Genomic DNA, 22,100 nt, shown 5'->3' on the forward strand with positions numbered 1-22,100 from the left:
GGGCTGGGCCACATACTGACGGCCAGGTGCTCAGAGGACAGACGTCCTCCTTGGCCACGTGGCCAGTCCCGTTACAGTGGCTGGAAGCTCAGCTGCCAAAGCAGGTGGGGGCAGGCCCTCTCCTATATGATGCGCAGTGGGGTCCCTGGCATGACCTCTGCGGAGGGCAACTAGGCAACATTTAAAGGCCACAAAGCCCCCAGCCGTGCAACCTACTCCCCGCCCCGCCCCCAGGAGTCTGTCACAAAGCTAGGCTTTCACCTTGCAGTTGGCCCTTCTGAAGTCCACCACAAGGCTGCTTACATGGCCCGGGGCACATCCACAGAGGGTGACACTGAGCCAACTCAACGCGTGCTGATGCACAACAGCTGCCAAGACGCACTGTTCAGAGGGAAAGGCAAAGAGCAGGTGGACAGCAGGCCCACAGAGAGATACACACACATATACATTCATCACACCAGGATGCTCGGCTAGAAACCGGGGTGAGAAAGAGACTCATTTTTCACTCTATGTGTTTTTGCGTCTTTTGAATTTTCTCCATGTGAATGTAATGTTTAGTCAAAAAATAACTTAAATATGATTCCCTCTATATCAAATATCCAGAATAAGTAAAGCCAGAGAGAGAGAATGTACATTGGTGGTTGCCAGGGGCTGGGAGAGTTGGGGGATTGGGGAGCAACTGATTAATGGGGGTGGGTTTCCTCTGGGGGTGATGAAAATGTTTTGCAACTAGATAGGGGCGGTGTTTGCACAACACAGTGAACGCGCTAAATGCCACTCATTACTTTTTAAATTAATTCCAAATGAATTAAAATGATTAATTTTATGTTATAGGAAGTTCACCTCAATTAAGGAAAAAACAACCATAAAAATAAATAGACAAATAAAGCAGGCTTTCACATCTGTGCTTGGGAGGCAGCTGGGCAATGCTGGTTAGAAGAATGGGCAGGGAGCCCCAACTGTGGGGCTCAGACCCCAGCTACACCCAGTCCCCCCTGTGAGACCTGGGATCAATAATCTAACCTCTCTGAGCTTCAGTTTCCAGGTTGGTGAAATGGGCTTCCTAAGATTACATGAGTAAATTAAACAGTGTCTAGCACATTGCCTGGCACAGCCCAGGTCCCGGGGCCACTGCTCTTGCTGTCTGCCCTGCTGGGAACGCCCTATCCTTGGGCAGACTCGGACTCAGGGTTCACCCCCTTGCCTCCTTCAAGCCTAGCTCCAGTGCCACCTTCTCGATGGGATCTTCCCTGATCACCTGATTTAAAACCAGAAACCTCCCTGCCACTCCTTGCCCGGAGGCTCCATTCTCTCCTCTTCCTATTTCTCTCCCTCATACTTACTCCTTTATTTTGTTCATCTCCTGTCTCCCTCTATTGCACTGTCTGCTCTGGGGAAGCAGGGGTTTCTGTTTGTCCCATTGGTTATGTACCCCATGGCCCAAAGTAGGCACTCAATAAACATGGACTGAATGAATGGCTAGTGTTAGCCAGTATCTCTGCTCTGAGGCAGTGTATAAACTTGCCTCCCTGAAAAAATAAAACTGCTGTTTTGTTGTTTACTGAGCTTGAATTAAAAATTCAAGATAAATACTGTATTTCATGTGTATGTGGAATCTAAAAAAACAACACAAATGAACAAACACAACAAAACATAAACAGAGTTATAGATACAAACAGGTGGTTGTCTGAGGGGAGAGGGGAAGGGAAGGAAAGAAATAGGTGAGGGAAAGAGGTACAAACTTCCAGTCGCAAAACAAATGAGTCACGGGTATGAAAGGTACAGTGTGGGGAATATAGTCAATAACTACATACTATCTTTGTAAGGTGACCTATCGTAACTAGGCTTATCGTGGTGATCAGTTTGAAATGTATAGAAATACCGAATCACTGTGTTGTGTAATAGGAACTAACATAGTGTTGTAGGTCAATTATACTTCAAAAACAAACTCATAGAAAAAGAGATAAGATTTGTGGCTACCAGAGGTGGGAGGGGGGTGGAGCGGGAGAGGGGAAATTGAACAAAGGCAGTCAAAGGTATAAAACTTCCAGTTATAAGGTATATAAGTACTAGGGGTATAAGGTATAACATGATAAATATAATTAACTCTGCTGTGTGTTATATATGAAAGTTAAGAGAGTAACTCCTGGGCTTGCCTGGTGGCGCAGTGGTTGAGAGTCCGCCTGCCGATGCAGGGGACGCGGGTTCGTGCCCCGGTCCGGGAAGATCCCACATGCCACGGAGCGGCTGGCCCTGTGAGCCATGGCCGCTGAGCCTGCGCTCCGCAACGGGAGAGGCCACAACAGTGAGAGGCCCGCGTACCGCAAAAAAAAAAAAAAAAAAAAAAAAAGAGAGAGTAACTCCTGAGTTCTCATTACAAGGAAAAAGTATTTTTTCCTATTTCTTTAATTTGTACCTATATGAGTTGATGGATGTTCACTAACTTTATTGTGACCATCACTTCGTGATGCATGTAAATCAAATCATGATGCTGTGCACCTTAAACTAATACAATGCTGTGTCAATTATATCTCAATAAAACTGGAAGAAAAAAATTCAACAACAGTTTGAACTAAAAAACCCAGTTTTTCCACCCAAATATTATTCCCAAAGTGGGGGATTTGCAAAGGAGAAGAGATGGTTCACAGTAAGAGGGTGCTACGTGCTCTAAAACATAAACCAGTAAACAGTTCACAGTAAGAGGGTGCCCTAAAACATAAGCCAGTAAACAGTCACCCCGACCTGTGAATGCCCAGGGTGGTGTGAGAGCTGTTCCCGCGAGGCTCTCGTGAGAAGCAAGAACACAGTACTAGCTTGAGTGCCTCGGACCCCACCCCTCCAAGCACCTTGGGACAGAATCACTCACTGACGCAGAATGAGGTAGACGGAAAGGAGCAAGCCGGTCACCCTCCCTGTCCAGGGCCTTCTCGGACCCTGCCTGGCAGAGCTGCCACTCCAGCGGCACTCAGCTTCCCACGGTTCACAGGCCTCATGTGGGGAAATCGTGACCTCAGTTGTGCAGAGTTCAAAAATGAAAAAATAAAATAAAATAAAAGCAACCCTCAGACTCTTCTAAGAGTAGGCTGTCTTTCTAGTTAGCTCTCCTATGAGACGGCTACATCATTACTCAACAGAAGCATATCACTGCTTTCCCGCTGCCTCCAAACCCTGTGAGGAGAAAAAAGCTGAAGCTAGCAGTCTCCAAGAGTTTGTGGCTTTAAAAGAGAAGAAAACAAAACTTGCAAGTTGGAGTGAAACCAGCAAGAAGCATCTTCCATCCTCTTGGGAGCCACGACTGTGGGTGTAACCTGGCTGCCAGCTGGAAGCTGGGGGGGGGGGGCGGGGGGGGGCGTGTGTTCCTGAGTTAGAAGGCACCTAATGCACAGGTCTCGAATTTCCCAGAACGTCAGGATCCCGGGCTGGCTTGTGAAAATGCTGATTGCTGGGTCCCACCCCACAGTTTCTGATGCCGTAGGTCTGGGGTGTGGCCTAAGAATTTGCATTTCTAACTAGTTCCCAGGCTAAGGGTCCAAAGTACACTTTGTGAACTACTGCTCTAGAACAAAGCCTTCCATGTCAGTGTTTCACCTCTCTCAATTGAACACAAAACCTGCAGGCAGACATGCGCACACATAGGGAGACATAGAGAGCCCCTGCCCGACCACTGGTCCTCAAACAGCCAGAGCCACCTGGCCAAGCCAACTACAGATGGAACACTCACGGGGTACCTGGACCTAAGAAGCCCATTCAGGTCCTGCCTGAGCCAGTCACTGAGAGAGGCTGTAAGTCACCCCCAAAACCTTTGAAATCCAAAATCACAGCATTTCCCTTTTGGGGGAGCAGTCATGAGTAATCTTGCCCTTCACACATGGGTAACCCCCAGCTGCAAGATCCGCTTTCTGCCTAGGGATACTTTCAAGTTTCAAGTTTCAGCAGAAGCAGCTGAAAGAGGAACACATACACACACAAAAAGGCAGGCCACTCAAGGAGAGTTACAGCATCCCTGGTGGGGGGCACTTCCCCCAAATGCCCAAATGCAGGGACCCCATCACCCACCATGGGCAATCACACCAGCCTCTCACTCACCAAAGTAATCGGCCTTCGGGTGAGCATCCATCTCACGCTCCAGACGTTGGGTGAGGGCTTCTAATTTCAATTCGGCAGCCGTGGGTCCAAGCTCAGGGCCCGGGATGAGGGTCTGGCAGGGCAGTCTCACCCTGGGGGAACCGGGGCTCTCTGGGAGCACAGGCCCCAGGCTGCCATCAGAGGACCAGCCAGACGGACTTTCTTTACAAGATAACTCAGGCAGGGTGGACATCACTGGATGGACAAGGCTGAGCTTGGGACCAACGCCAGGGTCTGTACAGCCAGGCTTGGGACCCGGCCCAGGGACTGCACCCAGCTGCATATTGTCCATGCTGGCTGGCAAGGATGCAGGGGCAGAGCTAGAAAGGTAAGATTTGGGGCCATCCTGGAACCAGGGTTGAGGGTCCACAGTGGGTTTGGGCATCATGCCTGAAACCTCACTCCCTACCCCCGAGTTTGTTCTTGGAAGAGGTCCCTGACTGGAGCGGTTCAGGGCCAGGGGCGCTGAGAAAGAAGGGGTCCTGGGCTGAGCAGGTCTCGGCAGGGCCCCATTCTCTGGGCCTGGGGAAGGGAGGCCAGGGCTCACTCGCTGGGAGGAGGCGGTGGTCCAAAGAGCTGCTGGCTTCTCACTGCTGTGGCCACCAACACCACCATCCTGGCTGCTCTGCAATGACCTGCTGGAGCTAGGGGAAAGCTGCTGCTGGTACAGGTGATGGACCCTGGAGGGTGTGGACAGTGGCGGGCCACTCCCTGGCGTGCCAGACCACCCACTTCCTACACCCAGCCTGATGCTGGGGGACACTGCTGGTTCATCGCCCCAGTTGGGGCTTGCCAAAAAGAGATTGTCATAATAGTCTCCGTGGGTGAGGCAGGAAGGATCCTCACAGGGGCCCGGATGATGGAAAGCAGACATCTCAGAACTTGCCACGCTCTCCTTGTATCCACAGTCCTGGCTGCCTTGCCTCGCGCCACGGACACACAGCTTGGCCCTCTGTTCCTGGGGTGGGGACAAGGGCTGCCCAGCCGCGATGGTTGTGGCTGTCCCAGGGGCCACTATCGAGGTAGCGAGAGGAGGCTTCGCAGCACCATCCCCTGTCACCTTGCTGCCCCCATCAGCTTCCCGGTGGGCCTGTGGGCCCAGGCGGCCCCCACCGTTCACAGGACCTCGGCTCCCCCTGGGCAGGGTCTCCTCCTGCAGGAGCTGGTGCGGCTGGTGCAGGTGGATTTTGGCCATCTTGGTGGCAAACACCCTGCGTGTTTCCTCAAACTCCGGGTTGTTGCTTGCACCCTTGTCCACTCGGAAGAGTCCATCCTTGGAGGCCTCATACATGTTCAGGTCCTCAATGAATTTACTGGCCTCCAGGCCCAGGTCGTCATACTTATCCATGTTGCTGACAAGTGTCCGGGCCTAGCCTAGATGCTGGGTATTGAGTGTGTGGAGGTGGGCCGGTGGAGGTGCTGGCGAAGGGCAGAGACTCACGTCCAGCCCAGGACAGGTAAAGCCTTCCACCTGCCCAGCATGAGAGTCATGACCCTAGGCCTTAGAGTCCAGCCGAGGGTGAGGCCTCAAAGTCACTTGCACCAAGTTTGCTTCCAATTCCCTTTCCTCTCGGAGGTGTCCACGTGGGGGCAGCTGGTGGCACTTCACTGTCCGAGCTGGCTGTGAGTTCTTTTCTCTGTTTCAAATCATAAAAGGAAAAAGAAATAAGGGGGGTAAAAATCACATCCTCCTTAATCAACCAAACTCGGAAACCCACAACAAGGCAGCAGCCGCTGGACGGGGTTAAGTCGCTCAGAGCGAAGAGCGAAGAGCGCAGAGGCCGCGTACCCGCCGGGCCAGAGCAAAGGCGCGGCGGCGGGAGGCGCTGGAACGTCCCGGGCGCTCGGTCCTCCGCTGCTTCCCCTGGTGGCGCGGAGCTGCGATCCTGGCCGGCGCGGAGAGGGATCAGGGTCCGGGGCACACGGGCCGGCCGGGCCCCGGCAGGAAGTTCACGGCAGCCGGGCGGGCGGCCTATTGTCCGATGGCGGCGGCGGTGGCTGGGCGCGCGCGGACCGGAGGGCGGCGGGACGCGGAAGTGAGCGCGCCGGACGCCGTCCCTGCAGCTCGGTCGCCGGCCGGGCACGTCGCGGGCCTGCGAAGAGGCGGAGGCGGAGGAGGAGGCCGAGGGGCGGGGGCGCCAGCGAGGGGCGGGGTCGGCGCGCGCAGAGGCTGGCGCCCCTAGGCAGGCCCTCGCCCGACCGGTCTGGGGAACCTGGAGGTGTGTCCCGCGCGCCTCTTCCAGCGCTCGAGCCCAGTGATGGCGCCGAGTTCCCCGCCGCCACTGCCGCCCCCTGAGAAGCCCGGCCCAGCTCCGGTCTTCGGGCAGGGCTGGGCGGGGGCCACTCCGTGGAGACGGCTGGCAGGCGGCCTGGACAGCTTGCGTGGAGACGAGACGTGCCGCTTGGAGTTTGCGGGAGTCTGGAGGGCGCGCGCTTCTCTCCCCACCGTGCCTCAGTTTCCCGGGTGGGAAGCCAACCCCTTGTGCCGCCTCTGCCCCAGCCGTACCCTCCCCCCTACACGGGGATGCAGGATTGACGACCCAGGGTGTCACCCGTGGGCTGGTCCAAGTCCTCCTAGACAGGTAAGGGAGACTGAGGCACCGAGGGGGAAGTGTCCAAGATGCCATCGTGACGAGCAAAGCGTGGATGCGAGCCCAAGTCCTCTGAAAGGGGATTAAAAGTCATGTTGTTGCCCGGAGCGCGCTTATTTGAGGTCCTCTGTGCGGCAATAAAAACACGTGCCCTGGTGGCTCGATATTCACGAGGGGACTCCTGACCCCCCCGAATAGATCCACGCGACTCTGAGGGCGCCAGGCCTGACTCCTGGGCGCCCTCGCATGGCCCAGCACTCCCTGCACCACCTCCGTGGGGACCCTGGAGAGGTTTCATTTCCTGAACAGCAGCCAGCGTGATCCCAAGGCAAATACCAGACCAGTCACTTCCCTGCTTAAACCCTCAATGCTTACCCCACATTTGGATTGAAATCGGCCCAATACCACGGCCTTCCTGCCCTGGCGGGCCCTGCCTCCACCCCCTCCCCCGTCCGGATTTGGGGGTCTTCCCTCCCTGCCTGCTAGCTGCAGGAGCTTCCTGGTGTCTACCGAGAGCTGGCCCTTGAACTTCTCCGTGGCTCATCCTTACCGTCACTGCCAAAATCACCTCCTCCCCTGGTGGCGCGGAGCTCCTAGAGCCCTTCTTTTTCGGCACCCTCTTTATTTCCTGATCAGTTCTGATCACTATTTATATTTGTTTATCTGTTTACGTGTGGGTTTTTTGGTGGTTGGTTGGTTTTCCACCCCATTAGACCATTTCTTTATGTCCAGTATATGTATGTTGTAGTACCTAATGGTTAAATAAGTGAATTAGTGAATCTGTTTGCCAGGGTTGTAACAAGGAACAAAAAATGTAATACACATGACAGTGCTTTGTACTCTGTAAATCCAAGGTGTGGTTCGTGGGCCAGTAGACTGGAATCACCAGGGAGCTTGTTGAAAAATCTCACAGCCCTGCCTCCCCCGCCCCCATCCTACTGAACCAGAACCTGCATTTTTAACAAGATTCCTAAATGGTTTGCACAGTAAAGTTTGAGAAGCACGACTCTAAAGAACTATACTAGAATGAGGTATTTATATTTTTAAAATATCTTTTTTTATCTGCAAAAGTAATACATGTTTATAATAACAACTTTGAACAATTCAGAGATACATCAACTTTTAAAAGTTGCCCACAATCCCCTTGTACAGAGGCAATCACTGTTAAACAGCCCTTAGGTATTCAGTAATACTTGTTATTTAATAACTGGATTTACTCATAACCTACCTGAGTGATTTGCTTGTGAAATTTCTAGAACACTGGTTTTCAAAGTACGGTCCCAGAATGAGCAGCAGCAGCATCGCCTGGAACTGGTCTATATCAGTGGTTCCCAAACGGCAATGCGCATCAGAATTCCTTAGGGAGCTTATTCAACGCTGGTTGCTGGGACCTACCCCCAGAGTTTCTGATTCAGCAGCTCTGGGGTGGAGCCTAAGAATCTGCATCTCCAACAAGTTCCCAGGTGATGCTGATGCTGCTGGGACCACACTTGAGAACCACTGGTCTAGAGTCCCAAGTCCTGAGCTTCCTAGAAGCACTGTGGCAATGACCCTTGACGCCCAGAGGGGTGAGGACATCTATCAAAGTGGAAGGCTGTGGCCCGCTTTGCCTGACCCTCACTATTGGGGAAGGAGCTAACGAAGCACTGGGAACACGCAGCCACCCCCCTGCAAAGTCTAGCAAGCCCAGAGCCAGCTTCCTGTGTGCTCAGTTATAATAGCTGGGACCCTGGTACAAGAACCATAAACACTAGCCAGCACCTCTTTAGAATCAGTCTTCTCTTTTCGTCCTAGCTTGGCAGCTGCCGGGGCCCACCATCCTTGGTCCCCTTCTAAGCCCCCATACCCCCATTTTGGCTTGCCTGGAACGCACAGAGTTGTGGACTTTACTCCCCACTCCCACTGCAATTCTAGAAGCAGCTGCACCAACTCCACCAACTAAACACATAGACCTAAACCCACAATCCACATGTTTCCTAGCCAGACTACCTTGTCCCCTCTTAGCGAATACCTTATACCTTTACTAAACAGCTTATAAAGATGGCATCTCATGAGCATTGGACCACATAGTATACCGCCTGAAAGGGTACTTAGAAATGCTAGACGTCGCCAGGAGACTGCTGGGTGTTTTACTGCTGCTGTTTAATGCTTAAGGGGCAGAGACATTTTCAAATTCTGGGCCCAACATTTAGAATCCCAGCTGTGGTTATTTAATATAGGCCAGTTTTGCCTGTACCATATGCTCAGAAATGTCTGTTGGTTAATATCTCAAAAAATGTGTTAATACTTGCACACCAGCTGTTTAAAAAGCAACATACTGAAGAGCTAAGTATTTTTATCAGTAAGTAGGTGAGCATGGATGGTTCTGTGTAAGTGCTTACCAATAATGTTTTGTTTCGTTGTGTTGCGTTTTGCTGAGTGAGAAATGTCCTACGTTCTATTTTACCTGTAAAGCCATTTCTATATAACAAAAGCCATCATCAACACAGAACTCTCCTTTAAGTCTGTTTTCCTTGAAGTCTATTTTCATGAGCACGAGGATGTAAAAATTGCCTGCCCATGAGCACACTCTCAAAATGTGGAATTTTCACCTTGACCGGCCCCAGAGTCTCAGTGACATCAATCAGATCATGTCCCTTTGCAGCTCCAAACCCTCCAGCAGCGTCCCAAACCACACTTAGAGTAAGACCCTCCCCTTGAACCATATGTGATCGGGCCTCTTGCCACCCCTCCCGCCTAATTTCCCCTATTCCCCCCTGCTTAGTCTGCTCCGGTCGCAGTGATTTCCCTGCCGCTCCTCGCCCACCCCTTACCATGCATTCATTCATTCACCAAACAAACATTGCTGGGCACCTCTGATGCCCTGGGCCCTTTTTCAGGTGCTGGGGATGTGGCAGACAGCTGAACAAATTAGCAGACATCACTGTCCTATTTGGACTTACATCCCAGTAGGGGGGCGGAGTAGATAATCAACAAAATGGATACATGCCTTATAGAGGGTATTAGCAAGTGATGAGAGCTACAGAGAAAAATGAAGCTGGGAAGAGGACATATGGAGGGGGTGCCGTTTTCAATACAATGGTCAGGGAAGGTCTCCCTGAGAAAGTGACACCTGAGCAAAGACTTGGAGAAGAGCACAAGGAAGGAGAGAGGTTAGAGACAGGCAGCCATCTGAACAGCTCTTCCCAAGAGTTTTGTTGGGTAAAGTGGAATGGAGGGAGAAGTGCCACTAAGAGAGAGTTTAAAAAAAAATTTTTTTTTAATACGGGAAATGGTACTGCCTGTTTCTATGCAGATGTGAATGAGGTAGTGGCCGGGGAAAGGATTGCTAATATAGGAGAGAGAGAGGAGGATGTGGGGAGTGGCATGCCTGAGAAGCAAAGTGGGGCTGGGCTCCCCTGCACATTTCTTCCATGGTAGTAAAGAGCAAGGATTTGAGCAATAATCTGATCGGTAAGTGTGTAAGGTGTTGGCATCTTGGAGTGGTAGGTAGCTCTTCTGATTAATTTCCTCAGCGGGATAGGAGGTAAAGAGAGCTGAGAGTGAGGCCAGGGAGTTGTTGCTGGGAACTGGCCGTCTAGGGGAACGAGAGAGTGAATGGGCTGGAGAAGCATTTGTGATGGAAGCATGAAGCTTCCTCTGTGCTCCCCACCCCAGATCCTGGGCCTGAACTGCTACGAGGCCAGCCAGCATGGGGCACGTGTCTCTCCAGAGGAGGTTCAGCTGCACAGATGTGGGTGTGGAGTAGGTGGAGAGTTGGGTCTAACCAGGGCTGGCTTTTGCCAAGTGAGTGCAGCGTAACTAGAGTGGGCAAGAGAGTTGCGGTCTCTCTGCCTAGAACCTGCTCCCCAGATATCCCCGTGACTCCTTCACTTACAGTCCTCAGGTCTCCACTCAACACTCACTCCCCTGGGAAGTCTGGATGCCCCTCTATCCATCCCCATCCCTACCTGCCACCGCAGTGAACAGCTGTCTCCTCATCAGGATGCCAACTTCACAAGGCCACACATCTTTGCGCATTATGTTCATCGCTATATCCCAGGAACCTAGAACAGTGCCTGGCACTGTTCCCCAAATGCTTGGTAAGTGAATGCATGAGCCTCATCAAAAAAGGGAGTACAAATGTTACCATCTATAGGTGGAAAGACTTAATTGGACTTAATGGTGACCCAGATTCAGAGAAGCAAAAAAAGGAGGCTGTATTATTACTCTTGTAACTATATGTCACTGCAAACCTTCTGCAGATCTTGTTTGATTACCTTGTACCAAATATTTGATCTGCATCGCATATCATATATCTTGCTAGTCAAGAGTATGACTACATAGAATTGTAGGTGTGTGTGTTTGAAAGTATAAAGGATATTGGACTTAAGAATATCTGTTTGCATGCATACATATGTTTTTATATAAGTGTGTATAAAGAATTATTGACTAAACGGCATTTGAAAAACACTCATCCAATAGGCTGTAGGCAGTAAACGGTGCTTAGACAGGCTATGAGTTACCAGGGGGCCCAGGAGGCAAAGGGCTCCCGTCTTTGGACAGAGCCCTGCTTATTTTGCAGTTAACTGAAAGGGCCTCTCTGTCACTTTTGCTTGGCTACAGGGAATGTCCCTGCACACAATGCTGTGTGTGTCCTAAAGCTGGAGGGCTACTTCAGGGAGAGCTCTGAAAAGAATCTTTGTATTTCAGCCAGGCAAATGGATGAAGAAATAAGAACCCAGGTTCCTTTGGGCTCTTTCCATCCCACCAATGCCTCAAACAGGCCAGGAAGCCCTGGTCCTTCCAAATCTGTTTCCTGAGCCTTAGGCTTTTCTGGTCCCAAGTTTCACTGTGGAATTGTCCCATGAATGGAGAGAAGCAGCTGCGATGAAGGCCCTTTCCTGGTGCTTCTAACGAGGCTTTGTCTCATGATTGTCTCCCCTGGAAAGCTGCCCGGGCCAGACCCAGATTTAGGACCATGACCTTGCTCTGTGTGTGTAGCCCCTGCCAGGCTACTGGAGCCCACCCTTCCCCAGTCTCAGTCCCACACCCTGGGCCTCCCGCCACACGGGAAAACCAGCTGCAGGCATGTGCCAGCCACAGGGCCCCACGTGGCTCCCCACACACCCACGGGGAGGGAGGCTGCCCCCTGGCCCTGGCCCAACCCCTCCCGGGCCATCTGCTCAGAGATCAGCGGAATATGTTTAACAGAACAATGAACTGGAATGAGTTTTGAATCAGCACCAATTTTCTGCTTACTTTTTTTTTTAAAGTAATACATGTATATGGCTTAAAATTCAAAGGGTGCAAATGAGCACCCAGTGGAAGAAGGAGTCCCTCCTGCCCCTGAGCCCCAGTGCCCCTCCAGAGACAACCACCGGCATGTTACCGAAGTACACAGGCACGCGCATTTCTTTTTCTTAACACAGAAAGTAAAAGTGCACTGCCTCTTGCTTTTTGCATTTAACAATGCTCTTGGAAATCTTTTCATATCATTTCACATGCAGCTGCCTCATTCTTTCAGAGGGCTAATATTTCTGTCTTTGGGTGAGTCATGGATTTCTTAACCAGTCTCCTATTCACAGAAATCTAGGCTGCTTCCAGGCTTTTGCTATTACGTATTCTGTGGCCATGACTGACTTATAAACCATACCACACCTGTGCAAGCATAGCCGTGGGATAAACACCCACGAGGCAGGTATATTCTTGAGAACTCCACCATGCTGCCTGGATTTCTTCATCGACAACAAGGAGCTCTGCCTTGTTTTCTGCTGGTTGCCATCTCACTGGGGTCAGGGTTAGAACTGTTGATGAGTCATAACAAGAACGATTATTAAAAGCGTCATAGCACCTACACTTTGCCCAGCACCATTCTCTGTATTCTACATGTTACAGTGTTGAATCCTCCCAACAGCTCATGAGATAGTTTCTATTATCCCCTCCTTTATACAGGTGAGGAAATTGAGGCACAGAGGAGGTAAGGAACTTGCCTGAAATTCCACAGCTAGGAGGCATCTGGGATCGAAACCCAGGCAGCCCGGCTCTGTGCCACATCACCTCTCATAACAAAATCACCTAAGAAATCACGTGGCTACTGAAGCTGCTTCCAGGGTGTGTATATCAGTGGGTGCTTGCCTGCAAACCCTGAATGGGAACTGGGTCTTCTGTTCCCAACACCCTGTGTGTCTAGAGGGAGGATTGGATTAGCCTGTAAGCTCTGTGACAGTAGGAACCAGCTCTGCCTTGTTCACCTTGGTACCTTGCATACTGCTCATTAGTTACTGTTGAATGAATACTACCCTGAATAACAATAATGCTAGTAATAGCTGATATTTATGGAGCACCAGCTAAGAGTTTGCCATAAATTATCTCATTTAATCCTCACAACAGCTCTCTGAAATAAATTCCATTATACTTCCATTTTACAGATGGAGAAACAGAGGCTCACAGAGGTTAAGTAAATTGCCCAAGGATGCACAGCTGGTAAGTAGATGAGTTGGGATTTGATCCCTGGATGTCTGCTCTCTACCTCGAGTGATTTCTGAATGATGTCAGTCTGCACCTAAGTCTGTGAATCCATGAATTTCCCACCTAGGAATTGACCTCCACTGGGTGCAGCCTGAAGATAATAACCACACGTCCTTTTTAAAAAATTAAATAAACTTAATTTTTAGAGCCGTTTTAAGTTGAGTGGAAAGTACACTTTTGTGTACTCAGAAGTACAGTTTTTAATTTCATAGAAATATTGAGTGGAAAATACAGAGATTTCCTATATGCCTCCTGACCCTACACACATAGCCTCCTCCACCATCAACATCCTGCACCAGAGTGGTGTATGTGTTACAGTCAATGAACTTATGTTAACACATCATTATCACCCAAAGTCCATAGTTTACATGAAGGCTCAGTCTTGGTGTTGCACATTCTATGGGCTTGGACAAATGTAAAAGGATGTGCGTCCACCATTATAGTATCATACAGAGTAGTTTCACTGCTCTAAAACTCCTCTGCCAACGCACCTCTCCCTCTTCCCTAACCCCTGAAAACCAATGATCTTTTTCTGTCTCCATAGTTTTGCATTTTCCAGAATGTCATATAGTTGGAATCATATAGTATGTAGCCTTTCCAGATTGGCTCCTTCACTTAGTAAATTCTCCATGTCTTTTCATGCTTTAGGGTAAATAAGCTACAGTTTTTATTTGTGGGGAGGAAAGGCCAATAAAGTTTAAAGATAGAAAAAAGGATAGCTAAAAATTAAACCATTGAGTCTCTGGTCCACCTGAAAAAAATCAGGCAGAAGCAGAAGGTGGTCTGTCTACCAAAGGGCCGCCAAAGGGGGCTGTCAGCCCTTGACACAGCGCCCCAGGCTCACACTTTCATCTCTGTCTTGAAGTGAAGGCAAACAGAGAAGCACCAAGATTGAACTAAGAAGACATTTATCACACAGCTTCATGCTTCTGTCCCTTTACCAGCCACATGGCCCATACTGGGTACAAGGAACTCATTAAAAAAAAAAAAAAAAAATCCTGGCGGGGAGAGATAAATTAGGAGACAAGGACCTACTGTATAGCACAGGGAACTCTACTCAACACTCTGTAATAACCTATATGGGAAAAGAATCTGAAAAAGAATAGATGTATGTATAATGTCTAACTGAGTCAGGCTGCTGTACACCTAAAACAAACACAACATTGTAAATCAACTATATTCCAATTAAAAAAATCCTGTAATCATGCTGAGTGGAAGTTTTGTGTGAGTTTGAGCATGTTAAACATACTATTTAGTTAAATGTAAATATTTAAAATATGCCACAAACTTTGAACTCTATTTTGATGCTGTTTGTTTTCAAATATACTGAGAGTCTCAACGAATCAAAGCAGCCAGGACCTTTCTTGACCCTTAAGAGGCCCCATCTGCTTGGGATCTGGGAAAAAAAGGAGCTAAAAAAGAGTGTGTGTCTCTGTTATCCAGCCCTGTTCCCGCAGAGAGGATCCAGAATGCTGGAACAGAATGACGAAGGATTTGGGGCATAGCATGGGGCTCCAGTGGGGACAGAGAGGGTACACCCAGCCCACCCAGGGTTGGCCCTCTGCTCTGAACGCTCCAAAAGTTCTGTTGCTGCTGCTAAGCATCCTGTCTTCTTTGTGAGACAGGAGATCAACTGTTGTAGGTTAATGAAATGCAATTTTTTTAAAAAAATATTTATTTTATTTATGGCTGCATTGAGTCTTCGTTGCCGTGTACAGGCTTTCTCTAGCTGTGGTGAGCAGGGGCTACTCGTCATTGCGGTGCATGGGATTCTCATTGCCGTGGCTTCTCTTGTTGCGGAGCACGGGCTCTAGGTGCACGGGCTTCAGTAGTTGTGGCTCACGGACCCTAGAGCGCAGGCTCAGTAGTAGTGGTGCACAGGCTTAGTTGCTCCGTGGCATGTGGGATCTTCCCGGACCAGGGCTCGAACCCGTGTCCCCTGCCTTGGCAGGTGGACTCTTAACCACTGCGCCACCAGGGAGGCCCCGAAACGCAAGTTTTGTTAAGCAAATGAATTTCGTGATCAGGGGCTTCAAATCTGCAGAGCGTATGTGAATATAAAGATATCATCTTTATATGTATTTGTGTTTTATGTAAAAGGAAACATGTTTTCTGATGCCAAAAATAATTTAATTGACAAAATTTGGGAAAGCGTGGAAAGTATATAGAAGAATATCAAAGCCAGCCCCCTGGGCAGCAAAAGCCAAGACAGAGTTAAAGTGCAAATGATTAATTCAAATATTACCTGTGAAATTAAAAGGGGTGAGGGACCAGGAGTGGGTGGGAGAGCCCACAGACTGTGATGAGGTCTAACACCTGTGAGGGCAAAGGGAGAAGGAAGGAGGATTGGGCAGGAAGAGCCTGAGACTGCAGTGAGCTCTGGGAGAGTTTTGGCCAACCCAACGTAAAGCTCCAGCACAAAGATTGCCTAGAAGAGTCTCATGCTAGGCAGGAATGACCAAGCCGGAGTACTCCACCACACTTAGTCATTGGCTGTGGCTGCAAGGAGACAGTGTTGCCTTGGCTCCAATGTTGCAGCTGGAGGCTCTCAGCTAACTACCTCCTCTTGGCAGGTTCTCTCTTAAAGGGAGAGCTGACCATATGTATGTGTATGAATGTGAATATATGTGTGTGTACGTAAATTATTTTTGTTTTACAAAATTGTGATCGTATTGTACAGACTACTTGGTAGTCTGAATTTTTTCTACTCAGTTTATGCCACTGAGTACACTGAGACATATCATTAAATGATTCTTTCAAATCATAATTCATTAAATGGAGCTTCTGTGAATCCACCAGTTTTCTGAAATGATGTGCTAAATTTCGTGACAGTGTATTTATGAGCATTTTCCCAAGGACAGGGCTGGTAGTTTTCCTCACATCCTCTAAGGGGTCCAAAAAGGTTAAGACCCACAATCTAAAACATTATTTATGGCAGTGATATACTATGATTTGTGAAACCGGTTCCCTACCATTGAGTGGTTTCCAATTCTCGGCTATGGTGAACATCGATGTTCATAAATCTTAGTATATGACTATTCCCTTGGGATAAATTCCTACACAAGCAATGCTGAGTCAGAAGGCATGTGCCTCATCTTTAAGGCTTTTGATATTATTGCCAAATACACCAATGCCTGGGAACAGAGAGCCTTGGGCAGATGATAAGAAAATCCTGGTTGCCATAACTTTTTTATCCCTTTTATCTTCTCCAATGGTGGACATTATTATCCTCATTTTACTGATGAGCTCACTGAGTCTCAGAGAGGTTAAGTGATAAGTCCAGGGTCACACTGGGATCTGTCTGGTTCTAGAGGAGCCAGACTACAGGGGACTTTTTCATAAAGAGCCCCATTATTTAACCATCCATAGGCTGAATCTTCAAATACTTCCCCTCTGAATTATTTATGATTCTTTTGCTTGCAAGTGACAAGGGCCCATCTCAACCTACCTTAAGAATAAGGAAGCTGACAGCAGGATATGTCATGGTGCATAAGGCCCGGAATGCGGGTGATGCTGGGTGTGTGAAGGATGGTGCTCAGTCAGGGTGCTGCCTCAGCCCTCTCCTCTCTGCTCACCACGGCCACGCCATTGGCTTCTCTGGCTGCATGGTGACCACCCCCAATGCTCAGGTCCCGCCTGTTGGAGTCCAGAGAGTTGGGAGATTGACTCTGCTTTTTCTGTCTCAAACCCAAATTCCTGGGAAGGAACTCTGACTGGCCGGGTTAGGTCAGGTGATTCCCCCTCTCAGTCACTGCTGCCAAGGGAGGAGGTGGGGCAGGGGGTGGAGTTGCCCTGTATTAACAAGAGCTCCGTACACTAAGTAGTCACCACAAGCAAGGAGGGGAAATGCCATGACCACTAAAGTTTTGCTCTAGAAGAAGGAGAATAGGATTTTTCATGGCCCCTCTTCGGCTCATGGAGATAGTCTTCAGGGAGAAAAGCACATGCCTTTGACCTTGGGCTCCACCTACAAGTGTGGTAGGAGATCTGTGGCGCTGCAAGAGAACAGGTGTCATTTATTTGTTCAGCCAATTCTTTGTGGTACTAACAGTGAGGCCCTGGAGCAGATGAAAATCATCAGTTAGCCTTTTGGTTATTAGCCTGCCACCCCCCTCCCCCCAAAATACACATGCGGCTCAGAGTCCAAAAGGAAGAGCTTAAGTAAAGGGGGAGATGAAAGTTCTCTGTACAATAAAGGCACAGGCATTTTCAGGGAGCCTGTTAGGGAGAATATTTAAGGGGAAATCTGGAAAAGCCAGATACTGGGGGAGCAATTTGCAGAGGAAAAGCAGCTCCCAGTTCTGGGGCAGCAAGGCCAGTGTGGCTGGAGTGCAGGGAGCACTGGGGGAGAGGGGGCATTGAGACCAGCAGAGCTGGGACAGGGAGGGGGCTCTCAATGGCCCGCCGCTGGGTTTGGCCCTGGGGATTGTTAAGGCAAGTACGTGATTTGAGCTAAGCTCTGAAAAGGTCAGCACAGCTGCCATGTTAAGAATAGACTTGGGAGTGGGATTGGTGCCAAGGGTAGGCACCGGGAGATGGGTGAGAAGGCGAGGCTGTTGTAGGGCTGGTGAGGGGATGGCACTAAGATCAGGGAGATGGCCAGTGGACGGACTCGAGATACCTAGAGATTGTGGATGGATACGTGGGAGGCAAGAAAATGGGGAGAATCAAGGATAATTCCTAAGTTTCCCATTTGCACAATTGGATGGTTGGGCGATGGGTGACGGGTCATTTACTGAAAGGGAGCAGACTTGGAGAGAAACAGGGTTGGAGGGAGAAATCAAGAGGAGAGGCAAAGAAGCCAGCTGAGCGGCCAGAAAAGCGGTCTGGCTGGACATTAGATTTGGAATCATTGGTGTTTGAAGCCGTGAGGCTGAGTGAGCTCACCTGGGCAGGGGGTGTAGCTAGAGAAGAACAGAGGGCCCAGGACCAAGTCCTGAAGAGCTCAAAGAGAGGGAAGAGCCAGAAAATGAGCCTGAGGCAGAGCAGCCAGGGAGGTACCAGGAGAAGAAAGAGTGTGTGACATTAAGAGGAGGGTCAATCCCTGTTTTGGGTTTGCACCATGGAGGTCACTGGGGGGGCAGTTTCCGTGGGGAGGGCCATGACTTCCCTGGTGTCATGGGAACAGGGGCTGGATCTATTTCACTTGGGTGATATGGAAGTGGGTGACTCCACGCCAGAGGACTTGGGGACCTTTGTGCTGTTTGTAGAGCAACATGAAAAAGAGAAAAGTGCCTGTGACATTTTCATCAACCAACATGGTTGGGGTGTGAGCTGTGAGGGCAGCCTGCGGAACGCCCTCGGAGCTGCTAGAGGAACTGTGAACTGAGGACCTGGGTGTGAAGCCGCTCCCCATCTGCTACCTGGGAGGAGAAGTGCCCTGCCACATGGGGAACGTGAGCCCTACAGACAGGAAGGAGGATCGCCCTGTTTATTTCTGTCTGCCTGATTTCACATCCGCTGACGTCTTCACACCCACCCTCCTCCTCTTCTTTGAGCCTCAACGGTTGAGGAGCTAAAAATGTACCCGAGGCCAAAGCTATGCCTTACGCTTGGTCAATTCAGCACAACCAGTCTACTGGGGAACTCAAAATGCAAAATACTGAGAAGTAAAAATGCTCACAATCCTCTAAACCTGTAAAAAAAACAACCCCAAAAGATGGAAAAGATGTGCTCCATGCCCTCCGAGCACTGTGACCATAAGACGCAGCGGGTGTCCACAGGGCGCCCACCACATCTGAGGGCTGGTTGGAGTGACTATTTTTTTCTTGTCAAAATAAATAGGCCTTTTGTGTTGAAAATGATTTCACAGTTTCATTTCCTTCAAGGGCATCCTGCCCTCATTGACGTGAAAATGCCTCATGGAAACTCCTGCTGCGGGCTGGCTGTCATAGGTGACCTTCAGGGCGCCTGGGCCCCCCTCCTGCAGCCCCCACCCACTTGAGAGTTGACCTACCTGGGATCCCCCAGACCCCAGGCTTCTTCCCCTGGTAGGGCCTGAGCTTATGGCAGGGCTGGGAGAGAACTGCTGGCCCTTGGGACCCCCTGGTAGGCCCTCCAATCTCCAACTGTGGGGAGCACGATTGCCTGATGCCAGGCTCTGAACCCAGGTGTGCTAAGGCTACATGTCCCATGGGCTGCTCCCAGCCCCTGGCTGAGCTTGGTGGGGACAGATGCTAAGACAGGCCTGTTCCTGGGAGATGCAGGACTCCTCCAGCAGGCAACTTTGGCCTGGGGAAGACCTTTCTTCTCCCTTCCTTCTCTCCTTCCCAGATGTCAACCAGCATCTCCTTCTCCCAGCCTCCCGCATCTCCCTCCCCATCCCCTGCGCAGGCTTGGAATCTCATCTTGGTATTTGCATCTCAGAGGATCCAAGTTACCACACCTGGAGCTTCCAGAAATTGATGGGAGTGCAGCAAACAGCCCCTGTGTTCATGGCCTGGAGGGCAAGGTCAGTCTTATGCCACAGTCTGTCTCTAACTGGGGTCATCCCTCTGTCCCGTTCTTTTTTTTTTTTTTTTTTTTGAGTTCCTTATATATATATTTTTTTAATTTACTTATTTTATTTATTTATTTTTGGCTGCGGTGGGTCTTCGTTGCTGCGTGACAGCTTTCTCTAGTTGTAGCGAGCGGGGGCTCCTCTTCGTTGCAGCGCGTGGGCTTCTCATTGCGGTCGGTGGCTTCTCTTGTTGTGGAGCATGGGCTTTAGGCGTGTGGGCTTTAGTAGTTGTGGCACGCAGGCCCAATAGTTGTGGCGCATGGACTTAGTTGCCCTGCGGCATGTGGGATCTTCCCAGGTCAGCGCTCGAACCCATGTCCCCTGCATTGGCAGGCGGATTCTTAACCACTGCGCCACCAGGGAAGTCCCCTCTGTCCCCTTCTGAAGAGACAGATTCCCTCATGAGAGGTGCACGTGGCATCCCCATGCCTTTGTGGTGCCTGCTGCGGAGCGCTGACACTGAGCTCCAGCCTGTCTTAATTCACGTCCGCCCAAGTCACTGAGTGTCCCCATGATGGGCACCTCAGTGAGCTGGTGATTCCCATGTTCAAGTATGAGGGGACATGTGACTCCACACTGAGAAACATAAAGTGCAATGGGACGCAGTCTGCAGTCCATCCTCTTGTTTGTCAGGGAATGTGACTTCAACCTGGGATTCTGGGTGCTGGGAGATTAGATAAGAGGGATGGGAGAGGAGGAGGGAGGAGGGAGGGATGGTGAAGTAACAGGGTCATTTTATTATTTACCAAGGGGAGGTGTGGGGCTGGCAGTGAGTGGAACATAGGCAGGAGGTAGAGAAGTCAGATGGAAAAGAGCAGCTGAAGACCTGTACTGGGTTGAACAGTGTCCACCCCATCCCCAAGAATTCATGTCCTTCCTGGAACCTCAGAATGTGACATTATTTGGAAATAGGGGTGTTGCAGATGTCATTAGTCAAGATGATGTCAAACTGGAGTAGGGTAGGCTCTAAATCCAACATGACTGGTGTCGCTATAAGAAGAGGAGAGACACAGAGAGCCAGGAGGAGATGCCATGTGGAGACAGAGGCAGAGGTTGGGACAATGCAGGGGCAAGCAAGGAATGTCAAGATTGCTGGCAGGCCTTTCTCACCTTCTGAGATGGCCCACACTCTGTCTGTGGAGTGTGTTTCTCCCAAGGCCACTCTCGCCTTCTAAGATGGCCCACGCTCTGTCTGTGGAGTTTGTTTCTCTCTAAATAAATCCACTTCTTACCTTTGTAAGAAGTGGATCACTTTGTCTCTCACTGAATTCTTTCTGCGATGAGACATCAAGAACCTGAGCTTCATTAAGTCCTGAAACCATGGAACACGGGGTCGAGCCCTGGTCCAGGAAGATCCCACATGCCATGGAGCAACTAAGCCCATGCGCCACAACTACTGAGCCTGCGCTCTAGAGCCCGCGAGCCACAACTACTGAGCCCACGTGCCACAACTACTGAAGTCCATGTGCCTAGAGCCCATGCTCCACAACAGGAGAAGCCACTGCAATGAGAAGCCCGCGCACTGCAACGAGGAGTAGCCCCCGCTCGCCACAACTAGAGAAAGCCCACATGCAGCAATGAAGACCCAACACAGACAAAAATCAATAAATTAAACAAAAAAAAGAATACCCCAATGTAAATGTCCAAATTATATGAACAGGCAAATTACAGAAAAATTAACAATATGGAATGTTCACTAAAATTAAAAAAAAATTCAAATTAGAAAAAAAAAAGATTGCTGGCAGCTACCAGAAACTAGAAAAAGGCAAAGAAGATTCTCCCTTAGAGCCTTCAGAGAGGGCATGGCCCTACCAACACCCCGATTTTGGACTTCTGGTCTCCAGAGCTATGAGAGAATAAATGTTTGCTGTTTAAAGCACTGAGTTTGTGGTACTTTGTTACAGCAGCCCCAGGAACTGATACTGCGGAATCTCGCAGTGAGGCAGATTGGAAAATGCACTGTCATAACAGTTCATTTCATTCATTCAACAATTATTTACTTGCACCTACTCAGTGCCTGGCCCTGTGCTAAGTGCCGGGTAGGCCGAGGGAATGAAGTATATGTGCTCGTGGCCCCATGGAGCCTCCAGCTAACAGGAGACAGATGCACATGGGACAGTCACACAATGGATGGAGGATTACAAGTTGTAAAAAGTGCTGAGGAAGGCAAAGAACATGTTCTTATGAGTGCAATCGGGCAGGAGGGACAAAGCATAGGTGAGGAGTGGGATAGTTAGGGAGGACTCTGTGAGGAGGTGACGTTTCAACCAGGAGTGTGTTGCAGGCCGAGGGGAAAAACCAGAGGAAGGGTGGCTGGGCATCTGGACTGAGCGGGTGGTGGGGCAGTGTTCACCCTCCAGGAACTGAAAGAGGGT

At 49.9% G+C, this 22,100-nt stretch overlaps 1 protein-coding gene across 2 annotated transcripts in view; it reads right to left on the reverse strand.

Annotated features, from left to right (window-relative positions):
• LIMD1 (LIM domain containing 1) overlaps nucleotides 1-16,871 on the reverse strand; it is an 80,192-nt gene extending 63,321 nt beyond the window's left edge. The window contains exons 1-2 of one of the 2 annotated variants that reach the window (XM_082637536.1): nucleotides 16,675-16,871; nucleotides 4,087-5,762 (exon numbers count right to left, since the gene is read on the reverse strand). In XM_082637536.1, coding sequence (XP_082493662.1) covers nucleotides 4,087-5,473 — 1,387 coding nt within the window. In that variant the 5' untranslated portion in view covers nucleotides 5,474-5,762; nucleotides 16,675-16,871. Of the gene's footprint in view, nucleotides 1-4,086; nucleotides 6,365-16,674 lie in introns of those variants that run through there. The other variant, XM_082637535.1, reaches the window with a different exon arrangement.
• Between the last annotated feature and the right edge of the window lie 5,229 nt (nucleotides 16,872-22,100).

The sequence above is a fragment of the Mesoplodon mirus genome (assembly GCF_964341445.2).
Source record: "Mesoplodon mirus genome assembly, chromosome: 12".
In the NCBI taxonomy this organism is placed as follows: domain Eukaryota; kingdom Metazoa; phylum Chordata; class Mammalia; order Artiodactyla; family Ziphiidae; genus Mesoplodon; species Mesoplodon mirus.